We start from the raw sequence: 17,967 nt of genomic DNA on the forward strand, positions 1-17,967 counted from the left end.
CCACTTGGATGCCATGCAAAAGTGAATCAATTTGCAAGCCATATCACGTGTCATTAATAGAAAATAAATATATTAATTAATATTTAAATAGGTAATATGCTTAGTATTATTCTTTTTTTTTTGTTCGGATAAATGAAGTGATAAATTAACAACTCTTAACTTAGACTCCACACCTCGAGTAAATAAGAGTGCATTTTTGTTCACCATCTTCAAGTGACATTAATACTCATCATCTTATTTATCATCGTTGAATAATTTTAAATTTTAAAATTTGTATCTATAAATTAATCAGCATCACCATGGGTAAATTCTAATTACAGCAATACCAAGGTAATCATTGTATTCGAGAACTATACTGTGTACCATTTGCTGCAAATTGGCCTTGCAATTCGCCCATTTAATTTTGAATTTTCTGAACTGTTCAGGTGAAGAAAAGATAGACATTGAGTTGACCATTTGTCATTGTAATTGCTGGAAAATAACTAACAAAAAATCAGGTGAGGAAAAGATATATATTGAATTGACCATTTGTCATTGTAATTGATGGAAAATAACTAACAAAAATAGCAAATTCTGGTCACAAACTAACAGGTTCCATTTGTACAACTCGTACGAAGAAAAGAGAAAACCGATATAAATAAACAAAACTAGTAGAAGTTAGAACATTGAAATACTATCCCTCCCAACGCATGAATGAGGGTGAAATCGACCATGTATGAACAAAAAACGCCCTATTCGAGCGAAGCACGGTGCAGACCTTTGATATAGAGAGTACCACATTACAACGGGAGCTGATGACAACGCAAGTTAAATCACAAGGTACAGACAGACATACGTGATCATATATCCTAGACTCTAGTCCAGCTACCCCGGCCCCTTTTATGCCTCACAAATGAACATTCAATGCTCTAAGGCATCCCTCCATCTGCACTTTTGCTAATCAGTCCAGCTTCAGCAACCTTTCTTCTTCGGCCTGCGCCTTCTTTGGTTCAGCAGGGAAGTATTTTATACCCACCAGATCGCCAACCCTGCCGATGACCTGAAAGAACCAAACCCCAAGACAATGTCAAGGCACAAACTCTCACATTGCAACCAATATTGCAACTGTGTTACAAGGATGCTGCATATACTTGGAAAAACATGAAGCCAGGGAATGGATGTCCAATGGAACAAGTTATACATGAATTTACCTCCAAGGCTTTGATCAAGTCTTCCCTTGTATGAGATGCGGATATGCATATACGTGCCCTTGCCAACAGTAGCGGGGTTGCTGGAAATGCTACTGTCACAACAGCTACCTGTAACAGCACCATTCATTAAGGGTAATTTAAGTTGACTTAGGAGCAACAGAAAACTATAACCATAGCGGACAACTGTGGGGGCACTATGGACTCACATTCTGCTTGAGGCACTCCCGTGAAAAGGCAGGAATTTTGGCTGGGTTGTAAAGCATAATTGGCATTACTGGAGAGTCATTATCCCCCAAAACCTCAAAACCCATTTTTTGTAGTTCTGACCTGAAAAAGTTGCTATTCTCCCGTATACGTGCAAGTTTTTGGGCACCTACAAGGAAACCAAAACTCTTTCAGTCATCGTCTATAGAGAAGAAGCATTAACGGATAAAGACATTTGCAGAATATCTACTAAAAACAAGACATACCAAAGAAAACACAAGAAAACAAAAACAAAGAGAAATTGAGGAGGCAGAAACAAGTATCTATCAGCACCTCTATTGGAACCATCCTCTCCAAGAAGGACCTTTATGGCGCATATTATTTGTTGGGCAGCTGGTGGTGATATTGAAGTTGCATAAAGATGAGCAGGGCAAGTGTACTTCAAGTATTGTATAAGCTCCTGGACATAACAGCATTGACCACGTTAAATTCAATAAGGAGCTCATGGTATCATTTAAATAACTCTGCAAAGACACACCATGTGAATAAAAGGATGGCATAACTGAGGCATGTCAAAGTGTTTGTTATGAAGAGAATATAAAAACTCAATACATGGTAATTTGTCTAACAGCTAAGAATCAAATAAACCAATGTATCATGCAACGGAGAAAGCCTTCTCCCAAAATCAACAAATGCTTTTCAGCTAAGAGTTAAAAAGTGTGTTCAGTCAGGTTGATCATCCAGAAATACCACTTAAGTAAAGATACCGACAGCCAGCCAGCCAGTCATATAGATTATGCAGAACTGAGTCTCTCCTATTTCAATGAATGCCTTTTCCACATTGAGAGGCTGGCTAGATCACACCACACACTGATCAACAAATTCAAAGTATAAGGAAAGTTCAAAAAACAAACCTTAGATCCTGCAATATAGCCACCACATGATCCAAATGATTTGGTAAATGTTCCCATCATGATATCTACATCAGCTGTATTGACACCTAAGAGCTCACAAACACCTCTTCCAGTTTTCCCTACCGCTCCAATGCTGTGGGCCTCATCCAAATATGTATATGCCTAAGACAAGAAAGGAAGTAGCAGAGAATAAATACATAATATCCAAACTGCTCAGCAATAGTTTAGAAAGGTATTTCCCAATTAATTAGAAAAGTAATACATTCCGTTAAAGAATGCTTCACAGAATGTTGATTTTATTCTCTGTTGTGACGAATGACCGTTAATATGCTTGTGTCTCTAAGTTTTAGACAAACCCATAAGAAAATATACTGTGAAAAATGAAAGTATACTGCATAGAACTAGGAGACCAAACAACATATATTGAAGTGAAAGTTACCAAGGTGCAACCTTATATTTTTTGCAGATTGCTATAATCTCAGGAAGTTTGCAAAGCTCCCCTTCCATGCTGTATATCCCCTCCACAATGACAATTATCTTCTTCCAGGGTCTGCGGGTCCTAGGCTGACCCTCTGCGATTTTTTCTCTCAAAACTTCCTCTAAATGAGCAGGAGCTGTAAATAAAGCAACAAGTAGATATAAGGGTGCAACCTCCAACCTGAGCTTCACGTTTTTCTTTTAATCTTAATGAGTAAAACTCTATTCATGTTATCATCAACATCTCACAGAGAGAAGCAACATATTGGAAATGCGTATCTGATTAACAGCCCTTTCATTCGAGTAATTAAATAAATCCATAACACGGATTAGGAAAACGGGCAAATAACCTAAAAACCTGTCATTTACTTGCAAAACTCCTGCCTAACCCCACAGTCTTTGCAATTAAATATAAACTAACACTTCCTCAGTGTGCTCTCTTTGTATAAAAATATACGCCATCATTTAAAACCTGAAATGTAGAATTTATGCCAAGAACAAATCCTCAGCATCCACGCTATACAATATAGTAACTAATGAACTTACTATTGTGTTGGAAAACACAAACTCTAGCTCCAGATCCTCTTGCGCCATTAACAATGGAGTTGTGGTTCAAAGAATCACTAACAATCAAGCCTCCCTGTAAAGTCAAATGGCACATATTCAGATAAGGAATGTAAACACAAAATTAGAAGTCATACATTTGAGAAAAGATGCAAACCTTCCCCATCAGAACAGGAAGGATAGCAGAGTTTGTGACATAACCCATTCCGAAAACTACAGCAGCAGGTTTCCCAACAAAATTTGCAACACACTCTTCCAGCTCATTATGCAAATCCGTGGTGCCTGGTGATAGAAGCGTATCGTGGTAAATTCATTTAGAAAAATAGCTCAAACAAATTTTCCTTGCAAAGTAGAATTAGTATACCGACCGCCGTCAACTCGGCTACTACATGTACTGGGAGAATATTTTTTCAACGTCTCAATAGCGCGAGGTGTGCAGTACTCATCAGATGCAGCAAAGCCAAGGTAATTGTAAGATCCCAAGTTAAGGCATCTACTGGTTTTTTTGGTTAGCCTGCATCAGCCGAGTTACACAATGAGAAAATAAATCAAGAAAACATAACAGAAGGCGCGAAATATACATGAAATTGCGGAATCGGAGGAAATTTGTAATCGTTACTTGAGTGTTTTGTTGTAGTCATTGGAGTAGCGTTCAACCACATCAAACCAAGCATCAGGAGCACTCGCAATAGGCCTATTGAAACAGTCCTGACCAGTTAAAAAATTAACCAGAATTATCAATAATTATGTTTGTGGGACTCCATGGAATTCATGCGTAATTGCAGGACCAGCTGCATCCATTTCATACAGTTGAAGAAATATAACACAATCAAATGAATAACAATATACCTGAATTCGAAGATAAAGCCGGCGAATATAGAAATCTTCAAGTCCTAAACAGATTGGAGCATAACCCTGATTTTTGCAACAAAACAATGCCTTTTTAAACATAAAATTACAGGAAAAACTAAACAATAGAAACAAAATTATGTACAATGATTACGGAACCTGCAAATTGCTAGCACTCCACCAGTCGATGATTTTGCGGAAGAAATCTCTGACTTGGCCGAAAACGAAGAGCAATCCATAGCTGAAGTACGTGGTTAACGCGGTTAAATAAGGGATAGCAATCATTTTTGCGGTGGGACGATTGTATGATCCGAAAGCTACGTCGTCTAAGCTGTTTGAAGCTTGGCGACGAGAACTGGATCGGGGAATCTGGGAGTTTCGGAGCTGTGAGTAGGAGTTTCTGAGGGTACGTAGTTCAGAGATGCAGCGTAGATCCGGTATTCGAGTCGGGTTGACCCGTTGGATGGGTCAGACTCGGATGGGGAAGAGGATGAGAGGAGATAGGAGGAAGGTGGTGGTGTATAGTCGTCCAATCCGTTTTTGGTGCCCCACTTTTTGGATTCAATTCAGTGACCGCGTTGGCGCTGCCCAAAATTTCCGAGCCAATATCAAATTGGGAATATTTTACGCTTACCAGGTCATTAGAAACGGCGAATAATTCCCACCAAAAACAAACAACGAATATTATTTTAGTGGGAAATAAAGTTGAATGCGTTACAACTTAAGAGGACGTAGAAATAGAATTTAAGATCATCTTCAAATGAGATATTAAATTTTAAATCTAAAATTTAAATTTGCAGATTTATTTGGCATTTTAGTATTTTTTTTAACTTTTGATTTCCAACTGATATGTTAAATTTTAAACAAAAAAATAATTCATATGTATTTTCTTTGCATTGGGAATGCAAAGAAACAAAACGGTAATGGTTTAAACCAATAAAAAGCAAGGTGCTATCAAATTTGGCAGCAAGGAGGAGAGATGTCAATCCATGTCATGCCACATCAGATTTAGCTTCTCGGTTGGAAAACATTAATGCTGTATTTTGTTACCATTATTTCTGATTTGGACATTTTGACATCTCATTTGGAGATGCTTAATAAAGTTTGAAATTTAGGTGTAGTTGATTAAGATTTTAAAATATTCTGAAATTATGGTGTAGTCAAATTATGATTTAATAGGATTTTGAAAATCCATCCAAATTCAGAGATAGTCAATTATGATTTAAAAAAAAAAATCCACACAAGTATAAGTGTAGTCAAAATCTCAAATATTTAGTAGGATTTTATTAGGTGAAGGATTTTGATGAATTTGAAAGAGGTGGTATAAATACCAAATGCCATCTAAAATCCAATCCTAACCCCTCTGATTTCATTTCACGACAGATGATATGAACAGGTGATTCCATCTATATGTCAAGCTACTGCCTTTTTCACCAATTCTCATGTCGAGCAGAAGAAAGTGTCCGACACAATTTGGCTTTTGATCTCTCTGCTCAGGACAACGCCATTCCTACTCTAGTTGATTTGATTCTCTGAGATGTCTCATGAATGATTTTTCACCCAAACCTTGAAAAATTTATTTTCAATTCTTCCAAACTTTGAATAATTTTTTTTTCGTGCGTTGTATGTTTCGAAAATGAACTTGTGGTTGTTGATTGAAACAAGAATCACAATTTATCTTTGTTTTGTGACTTTTTGCATTTTTAGTTCCGCTTTCCACTTTTGTGGGTACTATGCATATTTGGCCTCCAAGTTGTTTGGTTAAATGCCTCAAAGAAGTATATGGGAATCATATTGGGGGACTGCTGCAACCTGCAAAGGTTATAATAAAAGCACCTTTGAGTTAGGTCAGGTGATGCACTCAATTGCTTCAGTGATTGGTAATACTTTCTCCTTGTGTGTGATGCCCATGTAATTCATTTTGGTTTGTATATTGCATTATGTTGAATAAATAAGCAATACATAGGCAACTGGTTATACTTGAGGACAAGAAAAGCATTCATCAGTTGAGAAGATGATGATGATGAATTGCTGGACAACAATTCAATTGATGTTATTTTATGATTTCCTTGTAGCTTTTATATAGCAGTAGTTTGACTATGATTGTAAACTATATTTATAATTGAATAACCTTTGCTGAAACAGTTAGTAGACTCACTGATGAAGAATTGGAAATTGAGACGCATAGAATAAGTGAGACAAATTCATGATCTCTTCATCCAATTTCATCTCTTGTACTGCGTGGAAGTGCTCCGTTGGATCACAAGGACTTGTTTAGTCCAACTGAATATGTCAGTGCAAGGAGTCCAGTTGTTTATGGCAGTAGGAGCTGAAAAGGTTCATACTGCAGTAGGAAGTCTGGAAGTGTTCTGTTGGTGATTTAATCTTTGTTTTTCTTTCATAATGGTCGGTGAGTTCATTTTTAGCTCATATGGAAGCCAATTTGATGTTACATGGAACAATGACATCTAACGATATATTTGTGCATATAAGTTAACAGAGTATGAGCACAACGAGTGATTATGGATATTATAATTGATGTGGTTTAAATTTTTCAATAATATTATTCGTGCACTTATTTTTAGACAATATCGAAAAATTCCTTATGTATTTTAGAAAAATACTAAGTAACTTAAATAAATATAAATATGGCGCAATTTTCTAACAAAGAAAGCCCTAAAAAAGTAAGATTGAAACCGAGGGAAAATTCTCGATGCGGCAGGCGGCAGACCTCTCGTACGAATTGGCATCCCCTCGACTACTCTTTGTGGCGTTTCAAAACCCTAAACTTACCACCCAATACCAAGAGCTCCAATCTCTCTCCTTGTTAACCTCTCACTAAAGCTCAATCACCCATGGCTGAGACCAAGGACCAAGGCGAACTCACATTTCCCGCGAAGCGCAAACCCGATATCAGCTGCGGCGACCAGCCCGACTGCCCCAACAAAACCCAGAAGCTTGAAGTTCCCGATCACAGTCCGTTGGCTGCCGAACCTCAAACTCAAAACCCAGAAAATTTCCACAACAATTCCTCCGCTGGCGAAGAGAAAATCTGTAAGTTTGAAGCCAGTGCTGACCTCGAAGACGAAGACGAGGAGCAAGATTACGAAGCAGAAAACGACTGTGAAAAGTCTAACGGGAAGGCGGAGGTGAATCCCAAGGGGAAGGGCATTATGAGAGATGACAAGGGCAAAGGGAAACTGGTAGAAGAAGATGACGACGACAGCGACGATGATTCGAGCGACGGCGGAAGCGAATTCGAAGACGGAGACAGTGATTTGTCGGATGATCCTCTTGCGGAGGTCGATTTGGATAACATTCTTCCTTCGAGGACTCGAAGACGGCAGGTGCAGCCAGGGGTTTACATTGCTAATGACATTGGAAACGAAGAAGAAGATGACAGTGATGACAGCGATGATTGATTTGAGGAGGAAGGTCAGTAAAACCACCAAAATTAGCAGGCAAAAATTGACATTATGTTTTGCAAAATAGTATTAGTAGCAAGTGATTCGATGAGGTTATGCTAATTAGTTGCTCTATGCGAAAACATTGCAGCTAAGGCTGTGAATACTTTATGTAATTCAATCTAAGTATTTAGTCCTTATTGGATTCTATCATTCCGTCGGTATTATCCTTCTTCAAGTTCAGTTTTGAAGTTTGTGTGCATATGTCTATGCTTTTTTGTAACATGGCAGAGTAGTGGCTACAAGCTGTAATTTTAGAAATCATGTGGGAAAACTTGATCACAAACTTTTTGTTAGGAAGACAAAAGTTTTGAGAGCGCAAACATGCCGAACTTTTGAAACAAAGACCTCGTCACTTATTTTGGGAAAGGGAATGTTCTTCAGGTTGACTAGGCTAAGCATAAATGTATCCCCCTTTCTGTAGTTTTAGTACCATCTCCCTCAAGTCCCTGACCCCCTATGGGGATTTCCAGGTGGTTAGTCTTACTATTTGCACAGGCATCGTTAAGGTTTAAAGCTGGACTGTCTTCCTGAAGAGTTTGCCTTGGCTAAAAATACGAGGTCACTTCAAGGAGAAAAAGGGGAGAAGATTCAGTAACCCTTAGCTCTAGTTAAGGAAGTGATTTATCAATTAGCCTTTTGAAGAACATCACTTGCCTATGCCAAAGTTACAGTTCTGAGCTAGGTCACTAGGTATGATGCTATGTGGGATTCTGTGATGTGGTACAGGCCAAATCACATTGTAGTTCTGAAGTTATCGTCATACAAGTGGATAATCTGTCATAGGGTATCCGTCTATTATTATTGATTGCTCCTTTTTCCAATCGCATGGAAATACCATTACTTGGAATGGTCCAATGGAGAATGGAGGAATGATTTTGATGTGATCCTCACCTATAGCATTTTGTTTCGTTTAAATCTACTTAATTTGGCCGAATCTTAGTCTCTTTATATTGTCTGTGGATTATGATTTGCGTTGCCTATGTGGTCAGTCTGGATCTGGAAGACTTCAGTGTCGGTAAATATAAGCATTGGCTATACCTAATCTTCTTTGCATGTGAAAATTTTAGTACTTATCTGCAAGGCTGGTGATTGCTTTTTTAGTTTTCCAACCCCCAAATCATACTAGAGGTCAAGGATTATGTTTCTCCATTGTTTGCTACCCATTGTTGTTTGACTATATGAGGAATCGAGGATCAAGTTCTATTGTCCCCAATATGTGGTGCCTTAATGCATGTTTTCCGTTCTGTGTTGGTCGTATAAATGTTGCTCTATTTCTTCTCCTCTTGCCTTGGCTGACACAACATATGGGTAACCGGAGATGACTATGTCGTAGATTTTACTGGTTGTTATGCACGTATTTTGTGGAGTTGAGAGGTGCAAATTATATGGTCTATGCTGCCCCCCTTTGTCTATCTATGCAGTTGGTCTTTTCTTGTTTCTTGTTTCTTTTTCTTTCTTTTCCACTTTTCTTTTGGTCTATGATATCGAACTGAAATGATTTCCTTATTCCCATTTTCGTCTTCTTTTGCACTCCCCATTTTGTTTTGAGATTTTAAAAGCCTTTGGCATGTTCAATCTTGGAAGTTGGAAGCATCCTTACCCCCCCCCCCCCCTTGGGCGTTGGCCCATAAGTGGAGATCGTTTCACTCTGGTGGACCGATAACTGAAAAGGCATAACCATTTCACTCTATCAATCGAGCCTAATAAAATGACTTACATGGAATGGGTCATGGCCGTGTGTTTTCACGGTGCAAAAAAACACCCAACAGGGAACTTGTACTAGTGCTACGCACCATGTAGTGTGTTGCTTGTTTATAAAAGCTAAAAGCAAGTCTGAATCCCCATATTCAACACCACCACCACAAAGATCACATGCATCGCATTCCCTTCCCTTGGCATTGCATTGCATTGCATGCCTCCCATAGCCTTAGCCCTTGCCCTTGCCCTACCGAGGTTTTCCTAGGTTTGTCAATTCTAATTGTTCTTCTTCCTTCGTCTTCCAAAAGGGAAAGGGAAGATGACGTCATCGTCATCATTAACATCAACCTAGCTAGCTATTAGCTAACAGTAACAAAAGTTATGTGGTCCTTTAATTTCCCGGTTTCTCTCTCTCTCACTCTTGTTTATACAGATACCATGTAGTTTTGTCCGGGAGACCACGACCACGACAACGAGGACGACCATGACCACCCATTCGTACTGTCGTGGTTTGCTAAGTTTGGATTACTTACTATCAAGCCACGAGTGTGGGGACAGACTTCTAGCTACCATATCACTTGCTTGGACTTGGAGTTGGGAGTCTTGGGACCAAGTTTTATAATTTATGACAATTATACGTAATATATTTGCCTTGCCTCTCTCGTCTCAGTCGCTTTCAGCCTACTTTCACCAAAGGTTCGAAAACGCAGTAGCGGCAGACCACGGTGCACCTTCAATTTCATGCGTTATGATATCGCATGCCCTCTACTCTCTCTAGCCCTCTACCCTCAATCTTTTTGTTCCCATTTCCTTTCTCGGATACCAAATTTTGTACAACTATAGAGCACAGTACATAGACACCTGATAAATTCTTACGTCTGTCCAGAGGCACGTATGCCGTATGGTATAGGGCACCAAAGGGTGGGACCAAAATATAAGGGTTTGACGTTTCGTGTGTGTTGTTTGGTGATCACAAGATACAATCATCCCCAACACACACTCTCGTAACTAGAACTAATTACCTGAATAACAGTAAATAAGTGTGATTTGAAACTTTGAATTAGGTAGTTGTGTAAACTTGATGAACCTCCCATCACATGGGTGCAATACTAGTCAATAATTGAGGCAGCAAGATATATAGAGAGGAAGATGGAAGAAATGATGATGACATGTGTTAAAAATCATATATATATGACTTTGGTGGCATTCAGCTTGTTGAATTATGTAAGCCCCAAGTCCTTGTAATTATATGGGAGTGGGGCTACAATTATATTTAATTATGCCCCTCTTGGCCTAACCACTCCCGGCTTTCGAATGCAAATTCCGATACTGTGATTGGATGATTGCATTAAACAAAATTCATGGTTGTATTACGTATTAGTTGGCAGTAGTAAGTACAGTAGTAGGCTTATGCCAGACAAATATTGCCAGCCTAGAAACTACTCTCAATAATTATATAACCAAAACAAGGACTTTTCATTTTAATTTTTCCACTCTTAACCAAGTTAAAGTGATCTTTGCTTCCTCGGCGGCTTTGGCAATAAAAGTCATGCAGGCGCCCAAGTCTTCAGACCTTGTTCGTGTCGTGTGTATATTTACCATTTAGTAGGGAAGGTGAACTTCTTCTCACTTCTTCGTTTTTTTTTTAATAACGAAAAATTACATTTTTGCACTAAAAAATCAATTATGGTACTATTCACTTTACCCTTTATTTTGTTCTTATCGTTAAAACTCAAAGTTTTCAGACCATTTTCATTATTTTTTTTTCTTTTTTCTTTTGAGAGGATCAGGATCTTCTGCATGTTTATCTAAGTCTTATATTATGCAAGGCTGCATGGTATTTTAACTAAGAAAAATATACAGAGCAAATCCTGGTTCGTTTTAAGAAGTATTTGAAGAAGATCAACAAACATAAATTGAGAATAAAAATGAGGTGTGTGGATAACACACCCCTTTGAAGAAAATGGGGGTGAAAATCTTTATGCTGTTTATGTGTAATAAGTCATTTCATAAGTAAAGAAACTAAGAGAGATCTTTTAGTGGATCGAGAACACCAATAACTTGTATTATAACATATGATGTACCATATCGTGTTTTCAATTTTTTTCAAAAATTAGGACCCGTCTTAGGATATTGGCCAATAAACTAGATATACGTGGCGGGCAAGAAGTCGCCAATGCCAAAAGCAAAGGGTAACAATTAACAAGTGACAAAAGGGTGGGGGTATATGGTGCCCACCACCACATGGCCATATCGAAGCTCCAAATTCCTAATCATCTTTGCTCCGGGGCTCTCTTACTTTCTTTCTATCTCACTTTGGAAAAGTTTAACGGCAAGCAGATAAAATTGGGAAATCAAAGCACTAACACACAGTAGCACATCACCACTTGGCGTCAACATTTGACTGCCACTGTTCACAGTGCATACATAACATACATAAATAATTCAAACAATCATTGGAGATTTCTAAAAAGTACATGTCACGCAACATTTATCCCACCGTCCACTATTTATATACCACTATACCATACGACCTAGCTTCCATAATTCTCTCCCTATAGACCTATACCTATGCTACTATTAATTACTAATACTGCCCTAGTGCCAAGGACATAAGAGACTTTTCAAGGTTTTTGGAATAGAAGCGAAACATCACATATTATTATAACAAAGTTTTTTTTCTTAAATATCCCTCCAATTGTATAACATGTGGTGTTTCGTCCTGTAATCCGTGTACGCTGAAAAATCTCTCCAAAGACATTAAATAACAAACAAGCTCATGGTATTTACAAATAATAAATTGTTTGGTGCTCGCTAAAATCATCTTAATACTTCATTAGCATGAGTGTTATTGCAAAACTTTTGTCATATGACAATGCTTGAGGAGTCAGGAGTCTAAAACAAAATATTGAGTGCATAAAGAAAATGTTCTTAATCACTTAAGTTGAAAATTCTTATACAAGTTTAGAATATCGATACAACAATACTTTTTGTCAAGAAAAAAATATTAAAAAATCAATAAAAAAAAAGACTTTTATTTATTTTAAAGTTTTGTCGTCCTTAAGCATTACATTTTTGGAAGATAGGAAAACTTCCTTTCATATAAATTGAAATGTGAGAAGGTTATCATCGTAATTGCGTCTAATTTGATTAAATTTTATTTCGAGAACAAGTCAACATGCAGGTTTGACTAAAAACAGAAAGGGCATTTGCGCCCTTAAGGCAATCAAAGTAACTTTGCCTTATTATTGGGGGCCTTGTTTCTGTATATCACTCGGGATCAGATACTTTTTTGTTTCACTAATCAAATTTAGCAACTAAACATATGTAGAGAGATGACGATTAGGAAAATTTCGTTAAAATTGTATGTCTCACACTGACTAAAACTAGCATGGTGTGAAATCGAGTAAAATCAAAGTACAATTGTACGATGGTTTTATATTTTTGTGAGCACTATCCAGGTAATGCGATGTGAATATCTTTTGCAAGTTTTTCTGTAAATTTCAATTCTTAATTGATTTTTAATTTCATTATAATTGAATTATCCAAAAGAATAATTAATATATTGTGACACGAAAGCATATTGGAAAATGAAAATTTTGTTGACTATTCATCCTCTTCGATTCATTTAATTCAACTATTGAATATTATAAAAATGCGTGACAAGTAAAAATAATGTACAATATCACACTCCTACAAGATTGACGCATGTGTGTGTGGGCGAGTCGTTGATTGATTCCTGACCGTCCATAATTGATGGCATTGAAACAACTAACAAGGTGCTCATCTTCTTCCATGAATGAATGAATGATGCATGATGAATCTATCCACGCCAACTATGTGTACCGCGTACGTTCCCAGACACCAGTAAGCAAGTGATGCAACCAGTTACGTGGGAGTACTAAAACTCGTACAGTGCACCATAACTCACTGAATCAGATCATCATTGCGCAATGTAAATATGCAATTGCAATTGCAATTGCGAAATGGGGGGCTAGAGGCACAGAGAGTATCGCCACAAACTTATCCATATATCTACCATTTCAAGCAATCCCTTAGATTTTGTCAAGAAAATGTTCCCCCTTCTTTTATCTTTCATTTACTTCTGAATTTCATTTCTTAATCATTAAAACAATCAGCAAGTATTAAAATTATTGATCATATAGAAGGGCTTATGTGCAAATACTATAACGATATTTTAAACCAATCTAAATATGATAGTACGTGATTAATTTAAAATATCAAAATAGTTTACTATTTAATTCTTACGGTCACATATAACTATAACTTTTATGCACTAAAAAAAAAAGATATTATAGCTTAATAATACGTAATTCACAATCACGTAGACCCTCGCACACAAAGGACAAAGATAAAGTAAGGATAGTTCTACTTCTATTTTTCATACCTTCTTATTAATTTAATGTTAAATTATTTTTCATTTATCTGATTTGACGATTATAAATAAATAAAAATGTATATAAAGTAAAAATTAAGTGTGCTGCTAGCACTATACTAAAGTAAAAAGCTAACCTATAAATAAAACTAGATTTTTTTTTTTTTTTTTGGTTTTCGAGAAACCAGTGGAGAGGGGGGGGGAAAACTGAGTCCAAAAATTTCTGACGCACTAAGATAAAGTTTTGATGGGTGAGGAAATTGTATCCTACGCGGGAGAGTTAGTAAGTGCAATACTCGCTCCCGCACGAGTGAGACAAGGATAAAACGCTGCCCCTCACATGGGATGTCGTGGCCGGAGAGAGCGAGTGTTGCATACTCGCGACAGTACAAATGAAGTGAGCGAGCAATCTTTTAGACTTTATAGCATTTTGGTAATTTGACGTCTCAAAGGAATATGATTTCTCCTTTCCTTGACAATCCATCACTCATCTCTTTAGTAATGACTTTGGCAGAGGAGAGAGAGGGAGAGAGAGGGAGGGAGGGCCTCTTCCGAAGCAGTGATAAGGACACATGCCTGATCGCTCATTGGACGGTTTAGATTTGCTTCGTGTTCTCCATTAAGTCATGTAGGACCGTCGGATGCGAAGTAACCAGGGTTGGCCAAATAATAAATCGGGGATGGCTGTGGTTGGCGGGAGAGGGGTTGGTTCTCTGTGAGTTAAAGGCTTTCACTTTTAACACGGGTTGAGGTTGAAGGTTGAGCCTTTGGTGTTGAGGCTCGCTCTCTTTTTCTCTCTCTCTCTCTCTCTCGTTTTTAGAATCGTAAGATTTTCCATGTTGTTAATAATTTCTATTTCAGGAACTCGTTGTAGATTCTGGGAGATCTACAGTAAATATTTATGTCTGTTTTTTGTTTCAGGCCTGTAATCATCACTTTTTGATTTCCAGATGATCACTCGTTAGAATCAAAACAAAAAATATTTTCCTTTATTTTCGTCTCCCTTTGTTTTTTTTTTTTTTTTCTTTTCTTCCTCTTTCACTGCAGATCTAAGCTCAGGTGAAAGGGGTGATGTCAAACAAGATTTTCAATGAATAAAAACCTAGATCTTTGAATGTATTTAGATCTGCTGATCTGGTCTCATTCGTGTAGTTTTCTCAGATTCTCTTTCAAAGGACTCGGATTTGTGTGTCGAACTTTGTCACAGATTGAAATCCAGGACACAGACCTTGCACACGGAGAGTGAGAGAGATATGTGAGGTGAGGGTAGTTACTTGTTGGGTTTTTCAGTTCGTTTTCTGGGAAAAGTTGATTTCTTTTTGTTGGATTTTCCCTTGACATTTTCCCGGGAAAGTGTGGGGTCGAATGGTAAGGAAAGAAGGATGAATTACTTTCCGGACGAGGTAGTAGAGCACATATTCGAGTCGGTGACCTCGCAGAAGGACCGAAACGCGGTGTCGTTGGTGTGCAAATCGTGGTTCAGAATCGAGAGGTTCAGTAGGGAGAGAGTTTTCATCGGGAATTGCTATGCGATCAGTCCGGAGAGAGTGATCGGGAGGTTTCCGGGGCTCAAGTCTCTGACTTTGAAGGGAAAGCCCCACTTCGCCGACTTCAATTTGGTCCCTCATGAGTGGGGCGGCTTTCTGCAACCGTGGATTGAAGCTCTCGCAGATGGCCGGGTTGGCCTGGAGGAGCTCCGCCTCAAGAGGATGGTCGTGTCCGACGAAAGTCTCGAGCTGCTTTCCAGGTCATTCCCCAATTTCAAGTCTTTGGTGCTTGTTAGCTGTGAAGGGTTTACCACGGACGGCCTTGCTGCTGTTGCTGCCAATTGCAGGTGACATTATATACTTCTTTTTGTTGATAACGTATAAGAGTGTTAATTTCGCTTATTTTTTGCTTAATCTGGATTTTGTTTTGTGTTTTGTTGTTCTTGCTTGTTTGTTTTACATGCCCAAATGGAGTTTCTGTTTTGTAATTTTATGACTAATCAAGAGGTGAAAAAGAATGTCAGCTAAGAAGCCCTTGGATTTTATTCGAAAAAGTTGATGCAAGCGTTGTTATCTTCAATTTTTGTTTCATATTGTGACCTTGTCTTTTGGTTTTTTAGCCAATCTGGGCCATCCAATTTTGTTCTCTTTTACATTTTTGAATATAGGCAACTGCTCCCCATGATTCAAAATTATTACTCTGTACATCTTTTGCATAATTCATACCGTAAATGGTTAATGGGACATCTCGGGTTTCTGTTTTTCACCAGAACTTGTATTATTTGCTTGGATGTAAATGGTTGCAACGAATATCATTGTTGCTTCTTCTTTCATCCGTTTTGTTTTCGAATTTTAACCATGTTTCTATGTTGTGAATGGAAAAACAATTATATCGAGCAGTGTGAAATGTTGCTAGAGTCTATATGCTGATTAGCTTAAGTTGTGTTTCATGAATAGTTTGAGTTTTGCCTGTCATTTATCTGTTTGTAACTTCCTCCAACGTGTCTTCTGCGTAGGTTTCTTAAGGAGCTGGATCTGCAGGAAAATGATATTGATGATCATAGAGGCCATTGGCTAAGCTGCTTTCCCGAGAGCAGTACCTCATTAGTTTCCCTGAATTTTGCTTGCCTCAAAGGTGAAATTAATCTAGCGGCTCTGGAGAGACTAGTGGCGAGATCTCCAAACCTCAAAGTATTAAGGTTAAACCGTGCAGTGCCTCCTGACACTCTTCAGAAAGTATTGGCGCGAGTGCCTCAACTAGTGGATTTGGGAACTGGGTCTTATGTTCTGGATTCTGATTCTGATACCTACAACAAACTCAAGGCAACTATTCTAAAATGTAAATCAATTAAGAGCTTGTCGGGTTTTTTGGAGGTTGGTCCTCGATGTCTGCCCTCTATTTACCCAATATTGGAAAACCTGACATCTTTGAACCTCAGCTATGCTCCAGGGGTGCATGGCAGTGAGTTGATAGAGCTAATTCGCCAATGTGTCAAACTTCAGCGATTATGGGTATGCTTTGTTTGCCTTTGCTACAGAAAAATGATTCGTATCACAGCTTCTTAACCAAAAAAGAAAAGGGTTGGTTATTAATCTTTCCTGTATTTATGCAGATTCTGGATTGTATTGGAGACAAAGGACTAGGAGTTGTCGCCTCATCTTGTAAAGAATTGCAGGAATTGAGAGTTTTTCCTTCTGATCCATTTGCAGTTGGGCATGCTTCTGTAACAGAAGAAGGCCTTGTTGCCATATCTGCTGGTTGCCCAAAGCTTCATTCGTTGCTCTACTTCTGCCAGCAAATGACTAATGCTGCTCTCATAACCGTGGCCAAGAACTGCCCAAACTTTATACGTTTCAGGTTGTGCATCCTTGACCCCACTAAACCTGACGCTGACACTATGCAGCCTCTGGATGAAGGTTTTGGGGCAATTGTTCAGGCATGCAAGAAAATTAGGCGGTTGTCGCTCTCTGGCCGTTTGACCGACCAGGTTTTTCTGTACATTGGAATGTATGCTGAGCAGCTTGAGATGCTTTCCATTGCATTTGCCGGGGACAGTGACAAAGGTATGCTTTATGTGTTGAATGGATGCAAGAAGCTCCGGAAGCTTGAGATCTGGGACTGCCCCTTCGGAAACAAGGCACTTCTAAGGGACGTGGGAAAGTATGAAGCAATGCGATCCCTTTGGATGTCGTCCTGCGAAGTTACTCTGGGAGGCTGCAGGGCACTAGCAAAGAAGATGCCAAGGCTGAATGTGGAGATCATAAATGAGAATGATCAGATGGACCTTGATGATGAGCAACGAGTGGACAAGATGTACCTCTATCGCACACTAGTAGGGAAGAGAAGAGATACACCGGAGTTTGTGTGGACTCTGTAGGTGCATTTTCTAGGTTGTAATTTTTTTTTCTCTTGTTTAACTAGTTTGTACTTTTGGTTAGGCTGGTTGAGAAGTGGATTTTAGACGATGATTAGTCATAAGTTGTTTAAATTCAGAGAGATTGGCCATTGTAAACTATGCTGTTATAAATAGATTCGAACCAGTATTCCAATTGTCTTGTTAATCTTTTACAACTATCGTTGTCCCGCTATCATATCCTCGTGGCGTTGGAGGCGATTGAGTCGGGTACTTGTTTTGGCAACCAGATGAGATAGAATGAGCATGTCTACCACCTGAGAGGAAGAGCTAGAAAATAGACGAATTCAAACGTTGACAACCGTGT

General features: G+C 38.4%; 3 protein-coding genes across 3 annotated transcripts; 2 read left to right on the forward strand and 1 right to left on the reverse strand.

The window, feature by feature from the left end:
* Positions 1–617: 617 nt before the first annotated feature.
* Positions 618–4,859, reverse strand: LOC103934474 (long chain base biosynthesis protein 2a). The gene is made up of 12 exons (XM_048577709.1): positions 4,358–4,859; positions 4,199–4,264; positions 3,969–4,057; positions 3,718–3,863; positions 3,507–3,631; positions 3,332–3,425; positions 2,759–2,922; positions 2,309–2,470; positions 1,728–1,854; positions 1,397–1,563; positions 1,191–1,298; positions 618–1,039 (listed from the first exon to the last, which is right to left on the reverse strand). Exons 1-12 carry the CDS (start codon positions 4,481–4,483, stop codon positions 941–943), a joined length of 1,473 nt encoding a protein of 490 aa, XP_048433666.1. The 5' UTR covers positions 4,484–4,859; the 3' UTR covers positions 618–940.
* Positions 4,860–7,053: 2,194 nt separating this feature from the next.
* Positions 7,054–7,620, forward strand: LOC125474166 (transcription initiation factor TFIID subunit 11). Its single transcript, XM_048577606.1, has one exon. The coding sequence runs from the start codon at positions 7,054–7,056 to the stop codon at positions 7,618–7,620; it is 567 nt and encodes a 188-aa protein (XP_048433563.1).
* A 7,394-nt stretch (positions 7,621–15,014) lies between these two features.
* Positions 15,015–17,796, forward strand: LOC125474248 (protein AUXIN SIGNALING F-BOX 2-like). The gene is made up of 3 exons (XM_048577710.1): positions 15,015–15,593; positions 16,263–16,758; positions 16,860–17,796. Exons 1-3 carry the CDS (start codon positions 15,142–15,144, stop codon positions 17,622–17,624), a joined length of 1,713 nt encoding a protein of 570 aa, XP_048433667.1. The 5' UTR covers positions 15,015–15,141; the 3' UTR covers positions 17,625–17,796.
* Positions 17,797–17,967: the final 171 nt, after the last annotated feature.

Source organism: the organism of the source record quoted next, unplaced genomic scaffold (assembly GCF_019419815.1).
Source record: "Pyrus x bretschneideri cultivar Hongxiangsu unplaced genomic scaffold, Pyrus_bretschneideri_v1 Contig12, whole genome shotgun sequence".
In the NCBI taxonomy this organism is placed as follows: domain Eukaryota; kingdom Viridiplantae; phylum Streptophyta; class Magnoliopsida; order Rosales; family Rosaceae; genus Pyrus; species Pyrus x bretschneideri.

What these genes read in the sequence shown, in the direction of transcription:
- LOC103934474 (XM_048577709.1), bottom strand. Translation starts at nt 4,483, where the DNA reads ATGATTGCTATCCCTTATTTAACCGCGTTAACCACGTACTTCAGCTAT. An exon ending in GGCTTTATCTTCGAATTCAG is followed by an intron (nt 4,058 to 4,198) that starts GTATATTGTTAT and finishes TTAACTGGTCAG; the next exon opens with GACTGTTTCAATAGGCCTAT. An exon ending in CAATCTGCAAAAAATATAAG is followed by an intron (nt 2,471 to 2,758) that starts GTTGCACCTTGG and finishes TTCTTGTCTTAG; the next exon opens with GCATATACATATTTGGATGA.
- LOC125474166 (XM_048577606.1), top strand. Translation starts at nt 7,054, where the DNA reads ATGGCTGAGACCAAGGACCAAGGCGAACTCACATTTCCCGCGAAGCGC.
- LOC125474248 (XM_048577710.1), top strand. Translation starts at nt 15,142, where the DNA reads ATGAATTACTTTCCGGACGAGGTAGTAGAGCACATATTCGAGTCGGTG. An exon ending in GCTGTTGCTGCCAATTGCAG is followed by an intron (nt 15,594 to 16,262) that starts GTGACATTATAT and finishes TCTTCTGCGTAG; the next exon opens with GTTTCTTAAGGAGCTGGATC. An exon ending in TCAAACTTCAGCGATTATGG is followed by an intron (nt 16,759 to 16,859) that starts GTATGCTTTGTT and finishes GTATTTATGCAG; the next exon opens with ATTCTGGATTGTATTGGAGA.